The sequence below is a fragment of the Nasonia vitripennis genome, chromosome 1 (genome assembly GCF_009193385.2).
Source record: "Nasonia vitripennis strain AsymCx chromosome 1, Nvit_psr_1.1, whole genome shotgun sequence".
NCBI classification, from domain to species: domain Eukaryota; kingdom Metazoa; phylum Arthropoda; class Insecta; order Hymenoptera; family Pteromalidae; genus Nasonia; species Nasonia vitripennis.
The window spans coordinates 8,833,675-8,857,239 of NC_045757.1; the positions used below are offsets into that span (position 1 = coordinate 8,833,675).

Sequence of the window (23,565 nt, forward strand, 5' to 3'; positions counted from 1 at the left end):
ATCGGCAGATTCAAAAGCGCGACGCGTTTGCTGCTGCAATTAGTCGGTTTACGACTTTCTCATGCTAATCCTTCGACAATCTCGTCCCGATATCCTGCCCAAACCACGTGCCCGAATCGAAATTAATTAATTCGAATGTTCTTAGACGACCAACGCGTGCGTGTTTGAGAAGGGGAGTATGGGCGCGTCGTCTTATCGAGCGGATTGGAGATACGGACTGAGTAGTCCTCTTCGATTTGGTTGAAAAGGGGGAGGAAGTTTTTTTATGCTAGTAGTGGATACGGGAGATTAACTGGAATTTTAAGGTTTGAGGCTTTTATATGAGACTTGTTCTTTTGTGTTCAGTGTCTTAATTATTCCTTTTATTTATACCAAAAATTTTTGATAAGAATTAAAATTTTTAAAAGATTGAAAAACCATTGAATCTTTATTGTTTTCTGTGAAAATAACAAGTGCTTTCGAAATAGAGAAGAAGGCACGACCATTATTTTCGGCTTACGCAGAGAGATTTTTCCGGGATAATTTTTTCGCCAACTAAAATTTACTACAAAAGTTATCTGATTGCAGTACTCGGAACTTTTTATCATACAGCTCTCGAATACATCGATTTTCCCCACGCTCTTTCTCTTGCCCGCGAACAAAGGATTTTAGAAACTTTGCCGATATTTCACAGCATCGATCTGCATTATCTTTTTGAACCAGTGTAAACGCTCGATTGTATAAGAGTTATACACCATCAGCTAATAAATTAAACTTTAAAATCATCCCTCTGAAACAACGCAGCCCACATCCATCACTATCATTAAAATGATCAATCACCACAATGTCACAACAAACTCCGCAGAACCTCTAACAACATAATAACAAAAATCCATCCAGAACCACCAGTCACACTATACAGTCTCATGTTCTTATATGAATAATGCACGTTCAAGCGCTGGCGCGTGATTAAAGATACACGTGATTTCACTCCGGAAATTTAATTTTCAGCTCTACAAGCAGGCTTTGACCCCTAATAATCGCGCGGTCGCAGGTGTGAGTAATCCGGCCAATTTCTTCGCGATTTTCTTTTAAAAGTAGAGCCATTTAAAAGCCGCAGGGCGATAATTAATCGACGAGTGATTAACGACACTTCCAGAACTGTCGCTATATTTTCGCGCAATATATTGGAATTTATGAGAGAAGAGCTGAACTCGTTTTCGCGCCGGGATTAGGAAAGGTCGCTCTTGGAGTTGAATAATCCTCTCTTTAAAAAATGATGGCCTTTGTTGTGAAGCATTTAATACGTGATTCTGATTGGTTGCTGGTTGGTTGCCTAGGCAACGAGATCAGAACCGCGCTTCAAATTCATAACCCTCAAAACAGTCATAACTCATAACCTTGGTAGAAATGTTTGACTTTTAATAGTTGTGAGAGATTTTGAGACCGATACCTGTTTTTCCATTTTTGCATTTATTCTCATTCAGAAACTAACAGGTCTAGAGAGCTCATATTTTGCATATAGATTTCTTTTGTGATTGTGAACAGATATTTAAAGTTGATTCAACCTTAACTGAAAAACTTCTGATTTCGACTCCGACACTGATGAGAAAGAATGAGAAAAAATGCAAAAATGGAGAAACAGGTATCGGTCTCAAAATCTCTCACAACTGTTAAAAGTCAAAATTCTAATTATAATGCCTTGACTAAAAAGCTAAAATACTTATCACTTTCTTTATGTAAGAATACACTGGAAATCAGAAATACAATATGCTAGAGATGATAGTCTCTGTGTAACTGTCTACAAGCAAAATTTGATACGCTAAATTAAAAAATTCATATGGGCCTCGATGTGAAAATATGAATGAAAACAGTTAAATCAGAATCATCTAGGTTACATGTTTTCTAGCTAGCGTAGTAAGTACCTGTGTAAAATTTCAGTTGTAAAGCTTTTTTATAATGCAAATAAATGGCATTGTAATGATAGACAAACCCACTGACTTTTATACTGAACTTTTCTTCAAATTCACTATTCAAACCAATGATGACGACATTGAGCATTATTAATATATTTATTAAACAATAGTTTTGAGGGATTTAGTAACATGTTACATGCTTATAAAATATTAGTAGACGTTAGTGTGCCGCCCAACACTTATGGTCGATTTTCTACCAGTGTTATTAGACAGAGATAGAATCAAGAGCGCGCGAAGCGCGCCTTCATTCCTAGTTTGACCAAATCGTGATGTATGTGCGCTGAAATGTAAATCGTTTTAATCGATTACAACGCGCGAGCGCGCGGGGATCATGACTAATTATTTTAACGTCGCTTTGATCCTCGTGCTCCGAGACTATACAATTACGCGCGACTACATATTGCGATGTATATTCATACGCATCTAATAACATGCAGATGATCGTATAGTTTGAAAGTTAATGGGACGTTTAACTGGCAATAACAAGCGACAGACAATGACATCCGCTATATCTATTCTATGTTCTCGAAAGTCATAAAGTTTTGGTATTTTGGTAATAATTCTTTCGCTGATCGAAAATTCGCTTAGCGCTAGAGTAATAAACCGCGAACAGTTTGCGAACGATTCATAAATGATGCATGAGTCCGCGTCTAGACAGTGGGAAAATCGCGCGATTTATTTATCAAAATGCTCGGAAAAAATACAATTTCTGTCTAGACAATCAATTCTCAACAATGAGAGCTACTCGCAAATAAAAAAAAAACCAAGCATAAATCAGACAATCACCTCGTCGATCGACGCCATGGAGGAAGAAAGAAAAAAGAAATGGAACCGTCCCTCCATCCATCTGGACACCAGAATAATTCTAATATGCCCTGACGCACTCGATCAAAATGATTAATAACTGCACACCGTTGGCCTAATCCCTCTCCCTCTCCCATATACTCATACTTATTCTAATAAATTTATCGCTCGATTCTAATGACAAAAAATCTTTTTGTTACAGGACGAGAAGCTGTTCCTAGTGCCCTGGATCTGCATAGTGATAGTCTGCAGCATCGTCGACATCTCGCACCTGATATATCTCTTCTTCTTCGTCTCGGTAAGCCACTGTCTCTCTTTTCTGCAACTTGTACTCGAGCGAAGAGCTACACTCATTTGCATTTAGACGCGAGTCGAGAGCCTGCTAATTTCTCGTCGAAGTAAGTGCCTACCTACTTTATCGTCCCTGAGGTCGATTCACCTGAAGCTTCAGGAATCTTAAAGTTATACCTCTTTTTCCGCGAGGAAAAAAAGCGTTTGCTAAGTTCATTAGGTTTCTGAGGAGAGAATTTATTTAATTGCGGTTTGGATTGGATTCGCGAATAGAAAACAATAGTCAAGCAATTTGTCACGTCACTCTCTCATATAGATATTTGGGAACTGAATTAAATGTGTTGAATTCGCATATTCGGACTTTGATACTGTAATAATATTTGATAGATTGAGTTTATAACTTCTCGAATAATTGCATACATCGTACGAAAGTAATATTCATTTCGAGACTCCAATTTTAACCGAAACAGTATGTAATAGAATTGTAGCTCCGAGAACCTGTGTCACGCTTATGTATTCATAATGTATAAGCTCCCAAGAGTATAATATATGACACTAATTCTTTAATTAGCCCACTGAGAGTACTACAGACAATACGTATCACCCAGCTAATTGTATTACATTGAATCAAGCTAAAACATAAAACTTCCGAGGGAAATAACTGTGTCTTTATAAATAATGTCAACATAGATCCGAATAGCGTCGAAGTCATAAATCCTCATAAACCCATCCAAACTATTTTAATTCGAAAAACTCGATATACACAACGGCACTCGGCTATTTTTCACCATCATCGGGCCCTATCATCGGCGAGAAAAAACTCGCAAACTCGAAGCTTGTTTAAGTCTCTAAAGGGGATTAAACGACCGCACGCACTACTCGAGCACGAAAAACGTAATGTCAAGCGCAGTCCACATTCATAAAACTCGGAGCTTCGCACGGCAACTTTTCTTCTTTCTCGAGAGCTGCTTCTTTCATTAAACAACTTCTGACGTTCCCATCTTCCCGCCGAAACAAAACTAATTTCCTACCGGCGTAACTCAAAACAACGACGCGCGTAACTGATGGCCTCTCGTGTGTGTGTGTGTGTATGTGGGGGTGTGTGTGTGTGTGTGTGTGTGTGTGTACTATAGGATATAGTTTCCTGGAGTCCGAGAACTAAGGCGGCTCAGGTATAGACGAGCCGTGTGGGTTAGTTCCGAGTATAGTAGAGCGCTAGAGCGCAGGATTTAGTCGGACGTGGTCGAATGGAGCAGGTGCAAATGGAAGGATGAAAGCTTGCGATGATCCATTCCGAGGATTTGCCGAATGACTAAAGGAAAATTTTTTTATTCTCGGGTGGTGACGCGATTGCGATTTCTATTTTATGCTATTTACAGATCATTCCTCGGCAAATATAATATGACTTTGCGGCTTGTCACTTTCTATACCGTTGTAGTCTCGGAAGAAGGATCTCTCGTTTTATTTCGACCTCTGTGTAAACAGCGCCACTTTGCACGTGTAACGTATAGAGTTTAATTGAATATCACCTACACATTTCCACGTAATAGAAAAGTAAACACGAGTTTTCGACGAAAGTAAATATTAACCGACGATTCAGTAACGCGTAATTTAATTACTCAAACGAAAACAAGAGACTCTGTACATAATGTTTATGGACTCCGAAAACAATGATGTTGGTATAAGCGCAAACATTGAACTGCGCGATTGGTATTGACGCAAAATTATATCGCTGAGTAATCTTGGAATAATCAAAACAAGAACGCGAAACACTGAATCATTCGGCATTTAGAGATAAAAGAATTTATCGATCACTCGCCGCGTAAAGAGGTTTCCGTGCGGGAGACAAATTATTGAAAGAAAATTTATTTTCAGCAAAACCGTGTACTACAAAAAGAATGTCATAAAAATTTGATGTGATAAAAGCTTCAGCTCGTCTAATATTTCGCCAAAGTAAAGCAAACAAGCCACTCCACTTTTTTCGCAGCAACAACAGCTTAGATCAACAATCCGGCAAATCCCCGTCGAGCCAAGAATACGAACTCGCGCGACGTTACAAGATCGAGTTAACCGAGTCGAACGACGACGATCGCGCGACGCTTCCACCTACGCGAGCAACGAACTCGAGAGATAAATGGCATCGGACACGGCGACGAAAGAGGATAAACAGGCCGGCTTTATATTGGCCCTTTTTACCCCTCAGAAATAAGAATTCTGTGCAGTTGACCCCCTCAATCAGTGTACGCGCCCAACCATGTATGCGTTTTTTATCGTCGGGTTTGACGAGCGAAGCGACAGTCTGTACATATACGCTGTGGTGACGATGCTGCTTTTTACGACGATGCGTTGAACTTCTGTTGTACCGTGTATATCGTTTGCATCTATTCGATGACGCGATAAAATTGAGTGGATAGATGTGTTAATAAAAAAATTGCCACTTTTACGAGCTTGGTTTTTGATACGACCGATTGTAAAATATTTTTTTTTGCTGAAAATTTTAATGTATAAAAGTTCAATAGAGAAAGAGCAAGCATTAAATTTAACTGTACGCATAAAAGTTATTATTGAGTTAACTCGTTCTGCGAAGCCTATTGTTCGAGGATGATGAGGTGATGCAGTTAACCGGGAAGTTTATGAACTCTGTTCATGATCGCGCCGCGTCAAAGTATGATTAGAGCATAGTTACGGTAATAGAGTTTATTGAATGCAAGCTTTCGATCGACTTCTCGCTTCCATAATAAAGCTTCAGTTGTATTATTCGCTTCAAACGTTCGGCTGAAGTCATTCGTCGACTGTAAAACATATTAGATTCATCAAATGCATCAGTAATGCAAAATAAATGTGAAATATTTATAATAAAAATAGAGATTTCCAAAATAACACACACAAGGCCGCCATAAAAGAGCAGAAATTCGCGATCGTAAAGCTGCCGAAAAAGCATCTAAAAAGCAAAGCACCCGCGAACAGCCGCAACAAAGCAAACGAGACACTGTGCGCGCTCCGATATCCGAACAAAGCTCTGGATGTATCGGCAAATAAGGACTGCGTTTTTGTTCCGCGAACCAGAGTCAGTCACGTACTCTATTTTTTTTACCTCTTTTAGCATCGGCGCCGAGTTGAAAAAGTCGCCTCTATTTGCCTTTGTTCTCACGCGCTGATGCGCCTCTCCCAAGCCGATCCAGTGCGCGGATCAGCTGCTCCACGTGTCTCTATTGCGTAATTTTTTCTTCTCTTTCTACCACCACCCCACCCCCCTAACGTGTGCTTTTTCTCTCTCATATGTAGTTCGCGCGTCAACCGGAAGGGGATAGAGGTGGAATGGTTTCGAGAAAAGTTTGTTCTGATTTGGCTCGGATAGTGTGGGTGTATTGTTTTCCCCTATGCACGTGTACACGTGTGTTATATAGTTGCAATTTGTATTGAGTTTGCAGATTTTATTGAAAAATAAAAGGAGAGAATTGAACGAGTTGTTGCCGCGAGGGACCATTGAAATCAAAGAAAAAACCTATTACTCTTTATTTGTCAGTTGCATGCAGCGCAATCATTGACATGGCCCAATTTTTTAAATGACTGACGCAGTTTGGAAAATAAGTGCACTTTCCAAACCATTTTGACGACCGAAACTTAATTTCTATTTTTTTCTACCTGAGCAACTACAGTCCTTTGAAGAGCAGCTTCCAGCATCGCAGCGCAGTTAACGCTCCCGATGCAGCATCAGATTGTCACAGGGATATACGATAAACTCAAATTTTCCACTTGAAAAAAGCTCTCGAGTTACAAACGAAAGTCCAATTACGAAAAGAGCTCGTTACACCAACTCGTCTTTCGGATTCTATTCCAAAGAGAAAAGCTGCAGTACACAGAAGCCACGTTCTCTTTACCCATATACGTAAACGCACGAGCTTGCAAGCTCGATATCTGCCCCTTTGCCGCTCATCGTGCTTCGCTCTCCTCACACCCCGTTGAAGTGCATCCCGACAAAGCTTTCAGACACATTTTGATGGTTATGCCCTGTCAAAGCTGCACTGCTTGTACTCCCTCGAGCGTGCGAACGCGAGCACAGAAGGGACAAAGTGCCCCGGCTTTCGTGACCATGTCAAAGTACGCTATAGCGCAGTCGCTTCGCTCGGTTATGTAAAGAAATTTTCGCTGAGCGAAAAGTGTGCCATGTTGACTGATTTGTATGGGCTTACCCTTGAAAATTATATCATCGACGAATACGAACACCTCTTATCCTGCATTTAATCAATTCTAACTGCAATCACTCGAAACGCCTCCTTCCCCGTCGCACCAATGCCAACATAATAATACTACACAGGATCGATCTATACTCGTCTGCAGAATAATATAATAATCATCTCTCCGTTTCAGCTGGACTTCAACCCTATAACGGCGATGGTCATCACGCTCGACTTTTTCCTCCTGTGCCTGAACGTGAGTATATCTATACACGACGATAGTCTGTTGTTCACTTATAACCCCAACGTTTCGTCTCTCTTCCCGGACACGAGACTTTCTGACCCAGATTCCACGCGCGCAAGAGACAGAGGGTGTGAGAGTCGACAGCGAGGCTAACTTCGGTTATGATCTTGTCGGGAAGTGCGCGAGAGGGGATCGGATTTGTTCCTGTCGCATGCGGAAAATGATGGAAATTTATCGATGGCATCGTCGGCAGATGAGAGAGATCGCGCAGCCGGGAATTGCGAGGTCAGCTTTAGTTCTCGGAATCCTTGAATTCTTTGAATTCCGTATTAAAAAATTTTACATCGAGAAAATACTTTTTTTTTTATTGTATTAGAGTCGTAGTAGGTAATTTTATCTAGGGGCCTAGCTGGCTTCTAAGAAGAGAGAGACGTCGTCGGCTTCTAGAACGTTAGCAAAGCTCTCGCAGGTGTTTGAAGGTGAAGACGTGCTGACTCTGCGGTTTCTGATTTAGATCGTTGAAATTCAGCTAACGTTTGATGCTAAATTACGGCGACCTGTGCGGGCTTCTCGGTCTCGTTCATTTTGAAATACCGCAGCTGCGGCTGCAACTTTTTGCTGCATACTTAATCTGCTGAACAATGTTATCGCTTATTTAAAAAAAAAACGCGAGTATAGCATATTTCATTCCAAGCTGTCAAACTCAAAGAATCGCGCAAAGAATAGAATAAAAATATCGTGGGGCAGCGCTGCATGCCTGAAATTAACATTTTTATCTTCTCTTTCGCACGAAACGTCAAACGCAGATGTACTCGGTGCTGTGCGTAATCTCGCAGTATCAGGAGTACGCCGCAGGCCGTGGCACCGCGTCCGACGATTGCGAGCACAGGGTTAGTATTATCGATGTTCAATGCATGTCCTACTCTATATGCTTGTTTTTTCTCTCACTTTTTCTTCTTTTATCTGTGAACTCCTACGTGTTTATATTTTTTATTCTATTTTCCGTTATATTATTTAAAATACGAAATCATCAGAGCCGAACATTCACGACATATCTCTAAATACCATGGAATAAGAAGATGCATAAACCCGAAGCACGTTATGCGAGTTATGCGCAATACAAACTGCATATCTCTCTTCAGTTGGATACGGTAAGCATATTTTTATGCTCGCGGTTATACGCTTCCGACATATAACGCGCGTCACTCTCGATGTTAAAAAGTCGTGAATGCGTACACGATACAGACGAACGTGAGGCGAAGCAGTTTTGCGCTATGAAAGATAATGGAGCTTTCTTCTTTTTTGCGTAGAAAGCCCGAAAGACGAAAACGAGTGGGACATAAGTATTTACGACATTGTGACTGTATCTTTGAAAATTTTTGCCGGTATTTAAATAAGCGGAAAATAATTGCCATCAGAGCGAGTATCGTCGTGTATTAAATTTTGTATAATAATATAAATGCGTTGCAACGTATACAACGCGCAACAATGTACGCATGACATATTATAGCGAAATTTCATAGCGAGGTCTGCGCGCAGTAGAAAAGATATGTATATAGTCAGACGTACATCGTTAAATTCCATTATATATGAAGTTGAAGTTTGCACCGTTGCATGTGCAACGAATTCGTAAATTCGGAAGTCGTTCCAAATTCAATTGTAAACGCCTTGAATGTGAAAAATAGCATTGGAAAACATGATTGCAACATAAAAAACTATGGAACAACCCTCAAATCAACAATAAATAGGGGTTGGAATACTTCAAGACCATTAGCCTATGCCATTTCAGCTTTATTGTCGAATAAAATGTTCATTAATGCAGTCACTGGATTGTTAAGACAAATTATTGTTTTAATAACTAATTTACACTCCCTTAATAAATTTCGTCAAGATCCGAGGTGAGGAAGTCTTTCAAAATGGCTGCCGAAAGTCCGTTGCGTATGTCATTTCGGCTTATATGACGTGTCAAATATTTATTAATGTGAGTCACTGGAATTTTATGAGGGATTATTGTTTTAATCGATAATATACACCCCAGAAAAAAATTTCGTTAAGATCCGGGGTGAGGAACATTTTCAAAATGGCGGCCGAAAGTCCGTTGCGTATGTCATTTCAGCTTATATGACGTGTCAAAGTTTTATTAATGTGAGTCACTGGAATTTTATGACGGATTATTGTTTTAATGGATAATGTACACCCCAGAAAAAAATTCATTAAGATCCGAGATAAGGAACCGTTTCAAAATGGCGGCCAAAAGCCCAGTAGCCTATGTCATTTCGGATTTTATGACGTATTATATTTTCATTAATGCGAGTTAGTTTTTTTTCAGAATTTTTGTTTACATAAACCTTCGAATAATTTTTGTCATTTATTCGTATTTTGTAATGAATGGACGCTTGATTTAGATTTTTTTTGTATCAAATAGTAAAATATTATTACATATTGAAATAAGATATTAACAATTCAGAATAATTGCTTTATACTTGCCTGATACTTACCTTAACGCACCTAATGCGTATTTGATGTTCATTTGGTACTTGCGATAGCATTATTATTCTTATTTTTTTGTCTTAGGTTGTGTAACTCTAACAAACATCGTTTGTTGTTCAGGAGTTTACGTTCTTTTGCCATTGCTTTTATTCATTACTCCTCTTATATCAGGGATAAGTGTAACTCTGACAAACATTGTTTATCGTTCAGGAGTTTACTTTCTTTTGCCATTGCTTTTATTCATTATTCCTCTTATATCAGAGCAAGTGTAACTCTGACAAACATTGTTTGTCGTTCAGGAGTTAACGTATGCTTGCCATCGTTTTTATGCGTTATTTCTTTTGTATTAAAGCAAGTGTTACTCTACCTAAGATTGTTTTTTGTTTACGAGTTTCGGATTGCGTGTAATCATGAAAATGATTTTTGATATTATTTATTTGCAAAAGTTATAGGATTTGTTGAAAGAATATGATACTGACAGTACACTAACTAGACGCATGATGATTAGTATCAACACCTATGCTATCAATTAATTTACTGCCAACATCATGTTGACCTTGAATCCTATCTCAGAAACCTTTTATTGCAATAAGCAATGATCAAATTTGTTAATTAATTATATTTCAATATGTTTCTCACATTTTTTCTTCATGTTGGCAGTATCTTTGGCACAGTTTACAAACAAATGGAAGTAACTGATTTCGCGTAATATCAGTTGGACCACTTACCTTTTTTAATACTCGTTCCTCATCATCTGTATCAATTTCTGCTTTAAAAGTACAGCGTTCATGACATTTACGTTTGCATATTGTACATTTTATACATTTTTCCCCACATGTCGTTGCAGGACAATTCAAGCATATGCTTTCCATATTCTCAGATTTTAATAATAATGTGTATGCGATTTTATTTCTATATGTTGATGGATTAAAATTCATATCGAATTGTTGTCCTCATCCCAGACAAAGCAAGTAATGCATTACATATGATCCACAACTATATCCATCGTCATGTGGTTGGTACGGGCGATTTTTCACTTCTTCTACTTTCCATTCGATATTTCGTAATGTTGCAAATGAGGCGTCGGATGCGCAAAATTCTCTGAAATTTATAAGTGCATTGACAGCTCTATCCTTATCAGAATCATTTCCATATGGATCTAACAGCATTATTTTTCTTTCTTCTATTTTTATGTACATTAGTCGCCAGTGACTACAGTACAAATACGGAAGTAACAAATTATTTTTTATGCGTTTCTTGGTTCTAGAGATGAATTTATCACAATTCCATTGATCCATATTTTCTGTCGTAACGTTGAGAATTCCTTTGCAAATAATTGAAAATTTTCATAAGTAACTGAATGCCGATTAGTGTATCGACTAACTATAGGCGTTGATGACTTAGATAACAAATAATATTCCACATTTCGTATTAGACCATTGCAAAATGTTTTCAATTCTGTAATGGTTTGCGTTTTTATCATTTCGTTCACATTACATTTTCTCTTAGCAGGTGTGGAACTTTCGTTTTCTTCTTCTCCTACGTCTTTCGTGATAGCATGCTCTGCAATTGAATCAACGAGCACTTCACTACGTTCTTCATTACCACTGTATTCTCCAAGTAATGTATCATTTTTTGAGCTTTTAAACTCAACATCGTCTTGATTCGAGTTATTTGTCTCATGTCCTCGTGATCTCTTTAAATTCTTTCTCTTTGCAAGCGCTGCCTCTACATCTACTTTATGATCTTCGTCCATTACTAATCTCATGAGTTTGCCCAAGCCTATTTTTTTTTAATGTCCTACACCTTTAATAATCTTTTTTGGGGGATTCTACTGTTCTTCTGAAACTGGATTAGATTCCGTTTCCGGAAACTTGTGAATTTTTTTTACCTTACGTGGCACTGTTTTCGCCTTATTTTTCATTGACGATTTTCTGGTAACTGCATTCCGTTTCTTTTTGGATGGAGGTTCACCTGCGTTTTTCTCTTTTTGTGCTTTTTTCTTTTTCATTGCTCTTGGCTCTAACTGCAGTGTATCGTCGTCATCTGCATCATTTTGCACTGTAGGATACTTTGGCTTTTTTTTGTACTGCCTTCGGTTTTATTTTTGCATCCAACATTTCACCTGCAACTGTCGATTTAGTTCTATTTTCTAACTGCCATATTCGTTCAGCAATCGATCTCGAAAATTACCGCCAAAATCAATTTCTTTTGTTGTTCTGTTAGAAATTTCAACGTATGCATTACTTATTCGAGATATATTGGAACCAATTAGTTTCAATCTAACGCGCTCCACATTACAATATACGGCATCCACTTTGTTCTTAAATGTTCAATAAATTTTGGCGCATAGAATTCATTGGGCATTCCAATCTCAGTCTCTTCATCGTCGCTATCAGTGGCTTCCGCTTCATCAATGTCTTTTAAAGTTTCATACGCTATACTTTCATACCATTGGAAAAAGGGTGAACTTCTATAGATAGTATCGCTATCTTCATCGTCCAGTACTTTACCATCATCTGAAAGTTTATCCACTTCTTCTAAAACTTTTATCTCCTCTGGATGTTTACTTTTGTGGTTTAGTAGGACAGCTACATAATCTTGAACATGTTTTTTGTTTGGACTGCACAGCAATTTAATAATGTTCTTGAATAGCATGTCCGTTTCGCTCAATTCTCTGGAAAGGCATAAAAGAGCCATACATTCTAATAGCAAAGACTTAAATTCTTTGTATTCTGGAAATTTCTTTTTGATTGTAGTTGATACCATGTGCATGAAATGCGCATAACACAATTTAATCAACATCAAATCTTTACTAGGTGATTTTTTTGCTACACAATATTTATACATGATTTTTAAATATTTAACAATCTGCATCCCATTCCACTCAATCGATAGACCATGAATGAATACCCACGACCAGTCAATGGTAGCGACTTTTGCAATCGGCCACTTCTTTACTTTCTCTAAAACAAAATACTTGTATTCTTTTAAAAATTGACTGATTGATACCACTGTGTGAGTGCATGTAATCAAATGAGCTAACTTAACAATATCAGTCTTTCCTTTGAATAATATAACATAGTAAAATATCTTTTTACATGGCACATTGTACGGCTTGCGCACATAGCTTCCAGTTGCATCTATGTGCAAAACAACTGGTTCCTCTTTAATTGCGATATCTAATTCAGCTTCTCTATACATTATCGCACTTAAAGGGTTTCCTGTACTTCGAAGAAATGGATCATCTTTTTTTTTGCTCTTCTACCCAAAGTTGATTCAAATCTGCAAGATCAAGAGACTCTAACTTCAGTCGGTTTGCACAATTCGCTTCAGATTTAACCTTGCAATAAGTATTGTATTTTCTCAACTTTCCTAGATATCCATCTGAATAATTCTACGTTTGTATTAATTTTTTGCTCTTCAACATAGGTATACACTCTTTCATGTTTCAATACCTTTTGAACTTTACGTTCATCTTCTTTTAAAGTTTCATATACCATTGGTCCGTCAGACTCGTCATGCACAAATTTAAGCTCATTACTGCTAGATATTGTAAGTTTCGCTAGAGGATCCTCTTCACCTAACTGGGATAGGTAAAAGCGAAAACTTAGTTTATGGTTAACTCTTCGACATTTAGCATAAACTACGATGTCCTCTCTGTTATAGCGAATTGACCCAACGAATCTTAATGAACACGTGCAAAGAAGTTCGACAGTCATGAAATTCTTAATGAAATCTTTAATTTTTTCATTCTTAATCCATCCAAATGAATCTTTAAAAGATGCAGGATCAACTTCGTATTCACCAATGTCTACAATGTATTTTTTGCCTTTTTTGACTTTCTTGGTTTTCGATTTTTGCTCCTGTTCTACATCTGACTCATTTGTACTACTTTCTCCACTGAATTCACTGATTTTATCTTCAGATTTTGAAAGTATCTTCAGTTCAACTTTCTTAGCAGAATGATTCGTTTCAACTTTTTTACCAAAATCATCTTCATCGTTTGATTCATGAAATTTTAACGTATATGGCTTTTTCCTCAAATCTCTTTCGGTTTTGAAAAATTTATTTGATTGAGATTTATTTAATTTTTCCAATTTTGAGGACTTCTCAGTTTTCTTTTCTTCATTAGCTTTACTAATCGTATCATCATCCGATTTGAATTCATACTGGTTGTATACTTCTCCATTATTGATTTGTTCCCGTTCTTCTGCGATTAACGTACTTTGTCGTCACTTAGAACACTTGCTGCAGTATTAACATTAACATCATTGATTCTGCATTGTCCGTTTCCTTCTAAGTATAACGTGGTATCCTGAACATTTTCATAACACTCCGTTTCTATTTCAATATTTTTCTCAGAACTATTACCATCATTTTCGACATCTGAAACTTTGGAATTATAGTTCGTTTCTTGCTGCTGGTCCGTATAGTCAAAGCATTTCTCAAAATCGAAATTCCTATCCTGCACAGTTTTATCTAACGAGCCATGAATGATAGCACGTGATAAAATTTTTGATACTTCTATGTATGTACTGCTCATAGAAGAATGACTCTGTAAAGTACAGATCGAAGGTGACTTCAAAACTATGTATTTCATCACTGTTATCTGCTAATCTACTGACACTATCATTTTTGTCCTTAATACTTATTAAAGTACTCGACTCATCTTTGGTTACAGACTGATTCAGTACATCAACTTCATTGCAAACAGATTCCTCAATAGCCTCTACTATGCCAATGGATACTTCAACATGGGCGTCTGATTTAATTACTTTCTCGACTTTTTCAACCATGTTGAATGAGTCGATTACTTGAGCAGATGGCAAATTATCCTCTGTTTCCTCAACAAGTGATTCGTTGGTTTTTTTATGAACTGGGATTAAAACAAGCCAGTGTCCAGATTCACTTTCACCAGTAAACATCAATGTTGCATTTTTAGTATAACATTCACCATGTGTTCCATTGAACTTCAATTTTCCATCTTCATATTTACAAACTGCAACCATCATTTCATACATTCGCGCGACGAATCGTAATATATTTTGACATGCATACACATATATTCTGATTCGAAATTCCGACAAATTTGTTAATGATTCGGACCATTTTATGGCCATTTTTCGATTTAAGAAAAAATATATTTGCTTTTTTAAAAGATGAAATTCACACAATAAATGCAGCAATAGTGTTTTTAAAAGCAATAAATTGCTCACTTTATTTCGCAAGATTTTCCAGATTGACTGTTCCGTTCAATTGTTATGATAAAAAATGGTAATTTCTTTGAAAAATTAATATCTCTAAAACAAAATTGTCCAACCTTTTTAAAATGTTAATGACAGTAAAAAATGATTATATAAATTTTCTGTAAAAATCGAAAGCCATTTTGGTGATAAGTTTTTGAACTAATAATCGAAAACAAACAAAAATGGGTTTCCACGTCGTACAATTACGGGAGTTTACTAAATTAAATTAAGTTGAAATTTTGAGAAAAGATAGATCTTTTGCTTATCTCAGCAACGTTTTTTTACAGCTTATGAAATCGATTAGTTTATCAAGGGGCGCGGTAGCGCACCCGATGGCAAGTATAAGTACTACAGCACTGTACGCGCTGTCAGGCGCACCGCAACCTTATATATTCTTTGAAATGGAGTTTTCTAACCTCTACAAAATATTCAAACATTTATATCTTATTGAAATACGTTGTTTTATCAGGCGAATCAATGTTACTTTCAAAGATATTAAAAGTACTTTTATTTAAAAAAAATGAACGATCCGTTATACTATAGCTTACCAAAATTTTGTGTTGTGTTTTTCTTTTTAATTTTTTTCTTCTCCCAACTTCCGTTCTTATCCTCGAAACTTCTGTCGCGCCAAAAACCAATTAGAATTAGAAATAAAATGTATATATATATAATAAAAATATGCATTCGGTACATAGTATTTATTAAAATGAGTCGAGCTTTGGTACTCGGGGTTTTGGGCGTCGCTGAACACGAATATCGCGACGGCAACAGCCTCCGAGGTGCCTGGTGCCCAGGGTGGACAGTATCAACGTCGTTTTCAAGAGTTTTATGACAATTTGTAGCATAATTAGTCGAAACTCGTTACTCAGGGGTTTTTGGGGTTGCTGAACACGAATATCGCAAAGGCAATAGCCTCCGAGGTACCTGGTGCTCAGGGTGGACAATATGAACGTCGTCTCCTACAGTGTTATAAAAGTAAGTAAGAGTTGTAAAGCAATTAGTCGAAACTCATTACTCGGGGGTTTTTGGGGTAGCTGAATACGAATATTGCGACGGCGATGGCCTACAAGGTACCTGATGCCCAGGGCAGACAGTATGAACGTCGCCTTCAAGAGTTTCATGGAAATTAGTTGCATAATTAGTCGAAACTCGTTACTCGAGGGTTTCGGGGGTCACTTATCCCTCCGTAGTTTATGAGGTATGTGTGGATACTGGTTGTAGGTATTACTGTGGAGATAGATTCTAGCGGGTACATATATTTATTTCACAAATCTCATTTAATAGTTGCTTTTGAACTAAAACTAATAATGAATATGTTAACAACAGTTTGATGATTCTCTTTTAAGTTAGTGAGGTATAATGTTATATATATATCGAGATAATGGTTTATATTATAATTATTACCCTTAAAAATTCGTGAAATCTTTAAAATAAATCCTTTCTCAAAAGGTAAAAGGTCGGCAAGTATAAACTGGTTTTTATTCACTATTAATTTTTTATTTGATGATAATATAATTCATTCAAATTATTATTTATATAAGTGAAAAACTATGGTAAACCAATTTATGATATGAATTAATTAAATGGCTATTACGCATTTGGAATAAATTTATCACATTATTCTTTGATACGATTTATAATTTCATTGTTTTCCAGACGTCATTGTTAATTTACTGTCGGGATTCTACACTACTATGAATATACTTGATAAACCCGTCGGTTGATAGTTCCTAATGTGAATTGTTTAATTTGATAAAAATTAATAATATTGTCAAATAAACTTATAACATCTTTCAAATTTAGTGAAACACAACATCATTAATAATAAAGCAGATATTGAAAAATGAAAAATTATTCTTTTTATTTCACCGTAAAATTATGAAGCGACGGATTCATAAAGTATATTCATAATATTGTAGAATATCGTCAATAAATTAGCAATGACGTTAGGAAAACAATTAAATTATAAATCGTATTAAAGAATAATTTGATAAATTCATTCCAAATGCGTAATTGCTATTTAACTATTTCATATCATAAATTTTTTCACCACAGTTTGTCACATATAAATAATTATTTGAATGAATTATATTAATTTGAAATTTTTTTAATTTGAATTTATACAGCAAGTAGATAATATCTTTTTGTGTGTAACACTTTTAAACGCTTACAATACCTATAGAAAAGCATTGTTAAGTCCAGAAATGCCTTAAGGGAAGGTCGACAAGAAACTGCGATAGCTTTTCAATTTTTTTTTTCAATTTTATCAATAAATTGGAAATATTGATAAAATCAACGGCAAACAAAAGTAAATCGGTTATAACGAAACGTCTTCACATAAAAGAAAGAATTCAAATAGTTTACTGGCGTTTAAAATTTATACGAATTATAATTATTGTAAATATCGATGGAGTTCCATACTGGGTGACATTTTTTTGACATCCAAAAAAGTAGCTTAAGGTAGTTCACTTGGCCCACTGGTGCTCAATTCGAGATTGAATGAGAAAATTAATTTTTTTAAATTTGCAGTGTTATCAAATGTGAAAATGTTAAATTTTTAGTTTTGTACATCAAAATATTGACAGAAAGTGCTTCGAGCATGAAATATCCTCAAAACTTAGAAAAATGATAAACACTGCGCGCATATATAGATATACTGATAGCATAGAAATACAACTTTCGATTGCTGTAACTTTTCAGAAAGCAGCGCTTGCCCTATCAAATTTTTACTTCCTTGATTCGTATTATGTTTTTGCATCATGACCTACACTCTAAATTCTAAAGAACACAAGCAGGCGCTAGGAAGAATAAATGCTTCGATTTCTTCTTCCGAAAAGTATAAATCATTACTTTTATACTTTTGACTAGGACAAAAAAACTAAAAGGTACAGTTTATTGTTTTGTAAAGAATAAAACGTACAATTTAATCTTTTCAAAAAAATGAAATTTCGGTCAACCATTTTAAAAGAATAAATAGCACAATTTATTCTTTTGTAAAGAATAAATCTCAAAATTTAATCTTTTGTGAATAATAAGATTTCACTTTACCATTTCAAATGAATAAATGCTAAGTTGTATTCTTCAACAAATGTTTAAATCTTTATAGTATGACGGGCGATATTAGCACGTCATAAGCTCAGCATGCCGCGAGAAGAAAGACTTGTACTAAATTCACACTGTTACAGGTACCAGCGCTGGCAAGGCGGGGAGAGCCGCTGGACGACGCGAGAGAGGCGGAGAGAGAGGGAGAGAGAGAGAAAATTCGGCGACACGCGACTGAGACGCGTGCCGCCAGATACGATCCGACCTTTGAACTGACTCCTCGCGAGACGCTCAGTACTTTCGGGAGATAGCTGTTAGGAGAGTGAAAGTTGAAGTGTGTGAGTGTGCGTGCGTATACGACATTGCGTCTCGCTACCGCATCCGGAACTGCACCGACGGGGTTGCGACTGCTGACAGCGAACATCAGGGCGATACCGGCTAATTGTAAGTGCCAGCTCTCTCTCTCTCTCTCTCACGCTACACTCGCCAGGGCTCTCCTTATCCTCCCTCGTACCTGCGACCTCGCTTGCTCGCATGCAAGCCCTGTATATAGTTTGTCAATAAACGCTGTGACAGTTCCTCAACAATCTCGACAGTCGTTATTTTGCATGTTCCTACGCGTACACTTGTACCTCGCTCCATCACCGACCCAGCCGCCTCCGCGGGCTTGCGTCTCGCATATGTACGAGATCGCAGCATAACTGGCCTGGCCGGAACCTATTCAGCACTAGGTGCTATCCCGACGACTCTCTTTCTCGAGAGTAACGAGGTCTACGGACCTTGATTGTAGCGGAGCTGGAAACTGAGCAACTGCATCCAGTACACCGTTATAATAGAGTATTATATATATATACCATAATACTAAAGGAATGAATCCTGGCTTTTATTCTTTTTATATTATTTATAAAGATTCAATCATTTAGTAAAGAATAAAAGTCGGCATTCGTGTATTGGAAATGGCAGAGCGAATTTTATTTTTTACAAACGATTAAAAGGCTAGATTTATTCTTTCAAAACGGCTGACCGAAATTTTATTTTTTGAAAAAGATTCAATTGTGCGATTTATTCTTTGCGAAATAATAAATAAAACTGTTACATTTATTTTTTTTAAATAGCAGAATAAAAATCTGTTCTTTATGAAAGATTAAACTGCGAGATTTATTCTTTACAACAGATTAAACTACGAGGTTTATTCTTTAAAAAGAATAAACTTTATGTTTTATTCTTTACAAAAGAATAAATTGTACTTTTCATTCTTTTTGTCACAGTAAAAAGTATAAAAGTAATGATTTTAACTTTTCCAAACAAGAAATCGAACCATTTATTTTTCCTAGCGCCTGTTTTAGTTCTTTAGACTTTAGAGTATAGTTTTTCAAAAAGCTGTATGATTTATTTTCTTCGTAATTAAACAAAATGTACACTAAATTTAGACTTAGCCTATGCTTCCCATGTTAAAATACACAACTTCAAGACCCGATATCTTAAAAAATCATACCCCTTGGGGGGTACAAAATTTTACCACGTTATAGAGGACACTTAATAGGATATGTTTACAAAATTATAGCAATCTGTATGAATATTAATATTTTGAGTGAACTACCTTAAAAGTTTGAATTTCCATTTGGTTATTTGGCAAAATTAAAGGCCCCACGACACAAAACATCAAAAACCTCTATAACAGCAAGCAAATCGTCCAGGTTGAGCAATGTTCACCATCATAATGGAAATATATTGTCAACTTTCCTATCGCGTATGCTGCCGGATAAGTTGAAAGTAATGTTAATTTTTTGTAAAATGTTTACTTTTTAAGTAGGAAGTAATTAAGTTTTAGTGAGAAAAGAAGGTCGTAACAAATGTTATTTTATATTACAACTATTTTCTTGTAAATCGAAAGTATATGCATTTTACAAAAGCATTTGTGTGGAAAGTTTATTAAAACTGCTGCCAATTCTTTGGCACGTAGCTTTCTTCAACTAATTTTATAATTCTAATGGATCAAATATTTTTCAAATATATAGTGTAATAAGCTCTTCTAAAATATTTTTAATCTCAATTATTTCACTAAAAGAACATTTTTCTTAGCAAAAGACCATGGTAATCATACAAGATCACATCAAATTCTTTAAAATAGGGAATCGGTGACACTCAGAGGGGTTGGGTAACACCTACAGTGGGCTTATTAAAACTAAGTGTATAAAAGAACTGTATCGGACATCGGCGGGTGGTTCGCAGCTACTCTGCAATCGCACCGACTAGCTGTTAAACTGGCGCTGATCCTGTCGAACGACCGTCACAATATCATATCATATAATTATCATAAACAAATTTTGATACCAATATTCTAAATACGATAGGGTCCTTATAACCTTATGCAACCATGAATGTTGTCACGAAATTCTGAACTTTAGTCAGTGAGTTATAAGGTTCAACAGAAATTGTAATTTTCAGTTATACAGGGTATACAGGGTAAGAGACAAAGAATTTGAATCTTAATATCTTTTGAACTAATCAGTTTCATAAAGTGCAATAAGAACAAAATTATAATTTAATTAAAGCCTTTCCTAATCCTGTAATCTTGCAAAGTAGAAACCCCATTTTTCTGATTCTTTACTCAAAAACTAGTCACCAAAATGGCTTAAGATTGTTACAGCGAGTTTATATTTTCAATTTTTACTGTTACTCATTTCATTTTTTTTTATAACAAATTTAACGGAACAGTCATACTGAAAAATCTTGCAAGAGAAAGTATCCAATTTAATGCTCTTTTAGAAACACTATTGCAGAATTTATTGTTTAAATCATATCTTTAAAAAAATATATGTATAATTTTTAACGTATTTTATTCAGGGTTGAATCTGGGCCTTATTTATAAAAAAGCGGCAACTGTAATTGTACCCGTATTGTTATTATTATTGTTAAGATCCAGCCCTGAATTCTCCTGTGAACACATTTTAACTCAATTACTTATTATTGCGCATTTCTAACAAAATTTCCTGTAATATATTTTATGCATGATTGTCGTAAAAATTGTACACCTGATCCTCCTATGATTAACTTTGATTACAAAATTATAACTAGCATCCACCGTAATGTAAATGCTACGCATTTGCATAATAGGCACGACCACGCGTATATACTGAAATTTTTTTCTTAAAAGGGATATTATTACTTTAAGAAAGAAGATTTTTATTAATTAACGTAGCGTAGAGTATTAGTACCGCGTTTTTGTGCCTAAAAAATCGTTTCAAATAATTAATTTTTTGCTGTAAAAAACGATTTTGGGCTATTAACTCGAGTTATAAGTATTTTCATGATTTGATGTCAATAGAAAAAAAGATGTATTTTTCAAAGATCTACAACTTTTCCATGTAACTTTTTTTTTTGCCAAAGCCCAAAACCCGTTTTTAGCGATTTTTGAAGGTGGCCGCATTTTGTATATATGTTAGGAATCAGGCCCAAAATAGGACCGTCAGCATACTATTATGAGACGAGTTCCCAAAAAAATTTTGAGTCCGATTGACTAAAGTCTCTCAGAGATAATCGCATCACAACAAAATTTTTATTCAAAAACACGTAAAAATCGAACAAATTGTGCCTGCATTTTAAAACGACGTAGAGGATCGGGATAAAAAAAATAGTTTTTCAGTTTATGCGAGAGGAGACTTCTCCTAAAAGTTCAGCCCGATCGATCGAAAATTGCGTGAGATATCGATATCTCACACATTTTTCGCGCACGAAACTATAAGGCACTTTCGTGTCGCGGTCGTGCCTAAAAACAAAGTCTTGCATCGGTTTATTTATTGTAGATAAGTAAATAAAAAGTTTTTCGACACGCACAGATTCATACACATATATTTTATTAAGGGGAGGGAAGAACTAGTGCATAGGGCCGGCAGAGATGACAGGACTCAATTCACCACAACTATACGACCCGAGCAAGGCCAGCAACTGAATGCTCGACGCCAGCGGTGAGAGCGTCTTCATCGGCGGCACGATTGGTAAGCACAGCAGGCGCACGCTGTGGCCTCGCGCTTGCAGCTCGCCGCCTTTAAGTGCCTTTTATCCTACACGCTCTACTCGTATACAATGTGCTATACGCGCCACCGCCGCGGCCTACGCGATCTTCGCCGGCTACAGCGTGTCATCGGGCTACTCAGCCTCGCTGCTGTACGGAGTCAGCTCTGCAAGCCTCACGCGCTGTCGGCGTCGAGAACTGAATCTATGCAGGCGCTTTTTCCGCGAATAATGAATCCGCGATGTTCTCTGTGTACATACACAATATAAAAGGGCCTGCTTAATAACGGTCGCAGCTCTGCTATCGAGCAGCGCACATGTGTAAACGAAAACTGTACGATGAATTCGCTCTCCTCTTACTCTCTTTTTCTCTCAACATCTGTATCCCCTACACTCACGCAAATAATAGTAATCTTCAATAATTGAAAAATTTACCTTCTCCAACAACTCTCTATCCAAAAGTACTTCCTCTACGTTGCGACAATTCGTTGCGATTGTCTCGGCGACGAGGTTGAACTTGGACGTGTTTGGGCGTATAGACATTTTTTACTAATTAATGTCAATATCTCACTATTCAATATCACTCGTTTGAAGTTAAAAAAAAAATGTTGAAAGAATAAATATTGTAGCTTGTATAGGTATTTTCACGAAATGAAAACTAAAGAACTCTTCAAAACGTCTTGACGATTCGACGATTCGAAAAGAAGTGACAGTTTTTGTTTACGTGTTAATACACGCAGTCTTTTCCTAAGCCGAATTCGCGGAAACCCTTCGGTAGGTAAGAAAGACTATCGGAGAAGGTGGGGTGGTGGGGCGATGCGGCGCCGGCGGTGTAGCACACGTGGGTTTTGACAGTATAGACACTATTTGGCTATACTTATCAGCGAACACGTTTCCACTTTTCCACTGTGTCAGTGCTCGGTAGTCAACGCTCCGTGCTAGTCGCAGCTTGTGTTGTGCGAGCCTTATTTTTTCAGCACTAGAAGAAAAACGAGGTAAAATACCAGTGCGAGTGTTCAGTGTAGTGTGTTTATTAATAATAAAGTGTCTTTTGTTTTATCTGCAGCATGAAACGCAGAGGCTTCGTACCTCTTGGCCGTTTTCGAGGGAGAAACCGAGGACGCGGTGGTCGGGCGGCGTCTCGTTAAGTAGGAGATTACGCGCGATACCGACCTTATTGCTACAATATTGGGATTGTTAAGGATCCTCGTACCTCGGCGTTCCCATTATTGTAAGTAAATAATTTTTCTACTACAAAGTTTTTATATTACTAAGAAAGTCATACGTAGAGGTTAGGA

At 36.8% G+C, this 23,565-nt stretch overlaps 1 protein-coding gene across 5 annotated transcripts in view; it reads left to right on the forward strand.

Moving 5' to 3' along the window:
* The window catches only part of LOC100680166, a 56,375-nt gene that overhangs the window by 19,646 nt on the left and 13,164 nt on the right, over positions 1-23,565 (forward strand). For 4 of the 5 annotated variants that reach the window (XM_016990407.2, XM_003425037.4, XM_031926347.2 and 1 more), the window contains exons 4-6: positions 2,962-3,057; positions 7,422-7,484; positions 8,279-8,362. In XM_016990407.2, coding sequence (XP_016845896.1) covers positions 2,962-3,057; positions 7,422-7,484; positions 8,279-8,362 — 243 coding nt within the window. The remainder of the gene's footprint in view (positions 1-2,961; positions 3,058-7,421; positions 7,485-8,278; positions 8,363-23,565) is intronic. The other variant, XM_016990409.3, reaches the window with a different exon arrangement.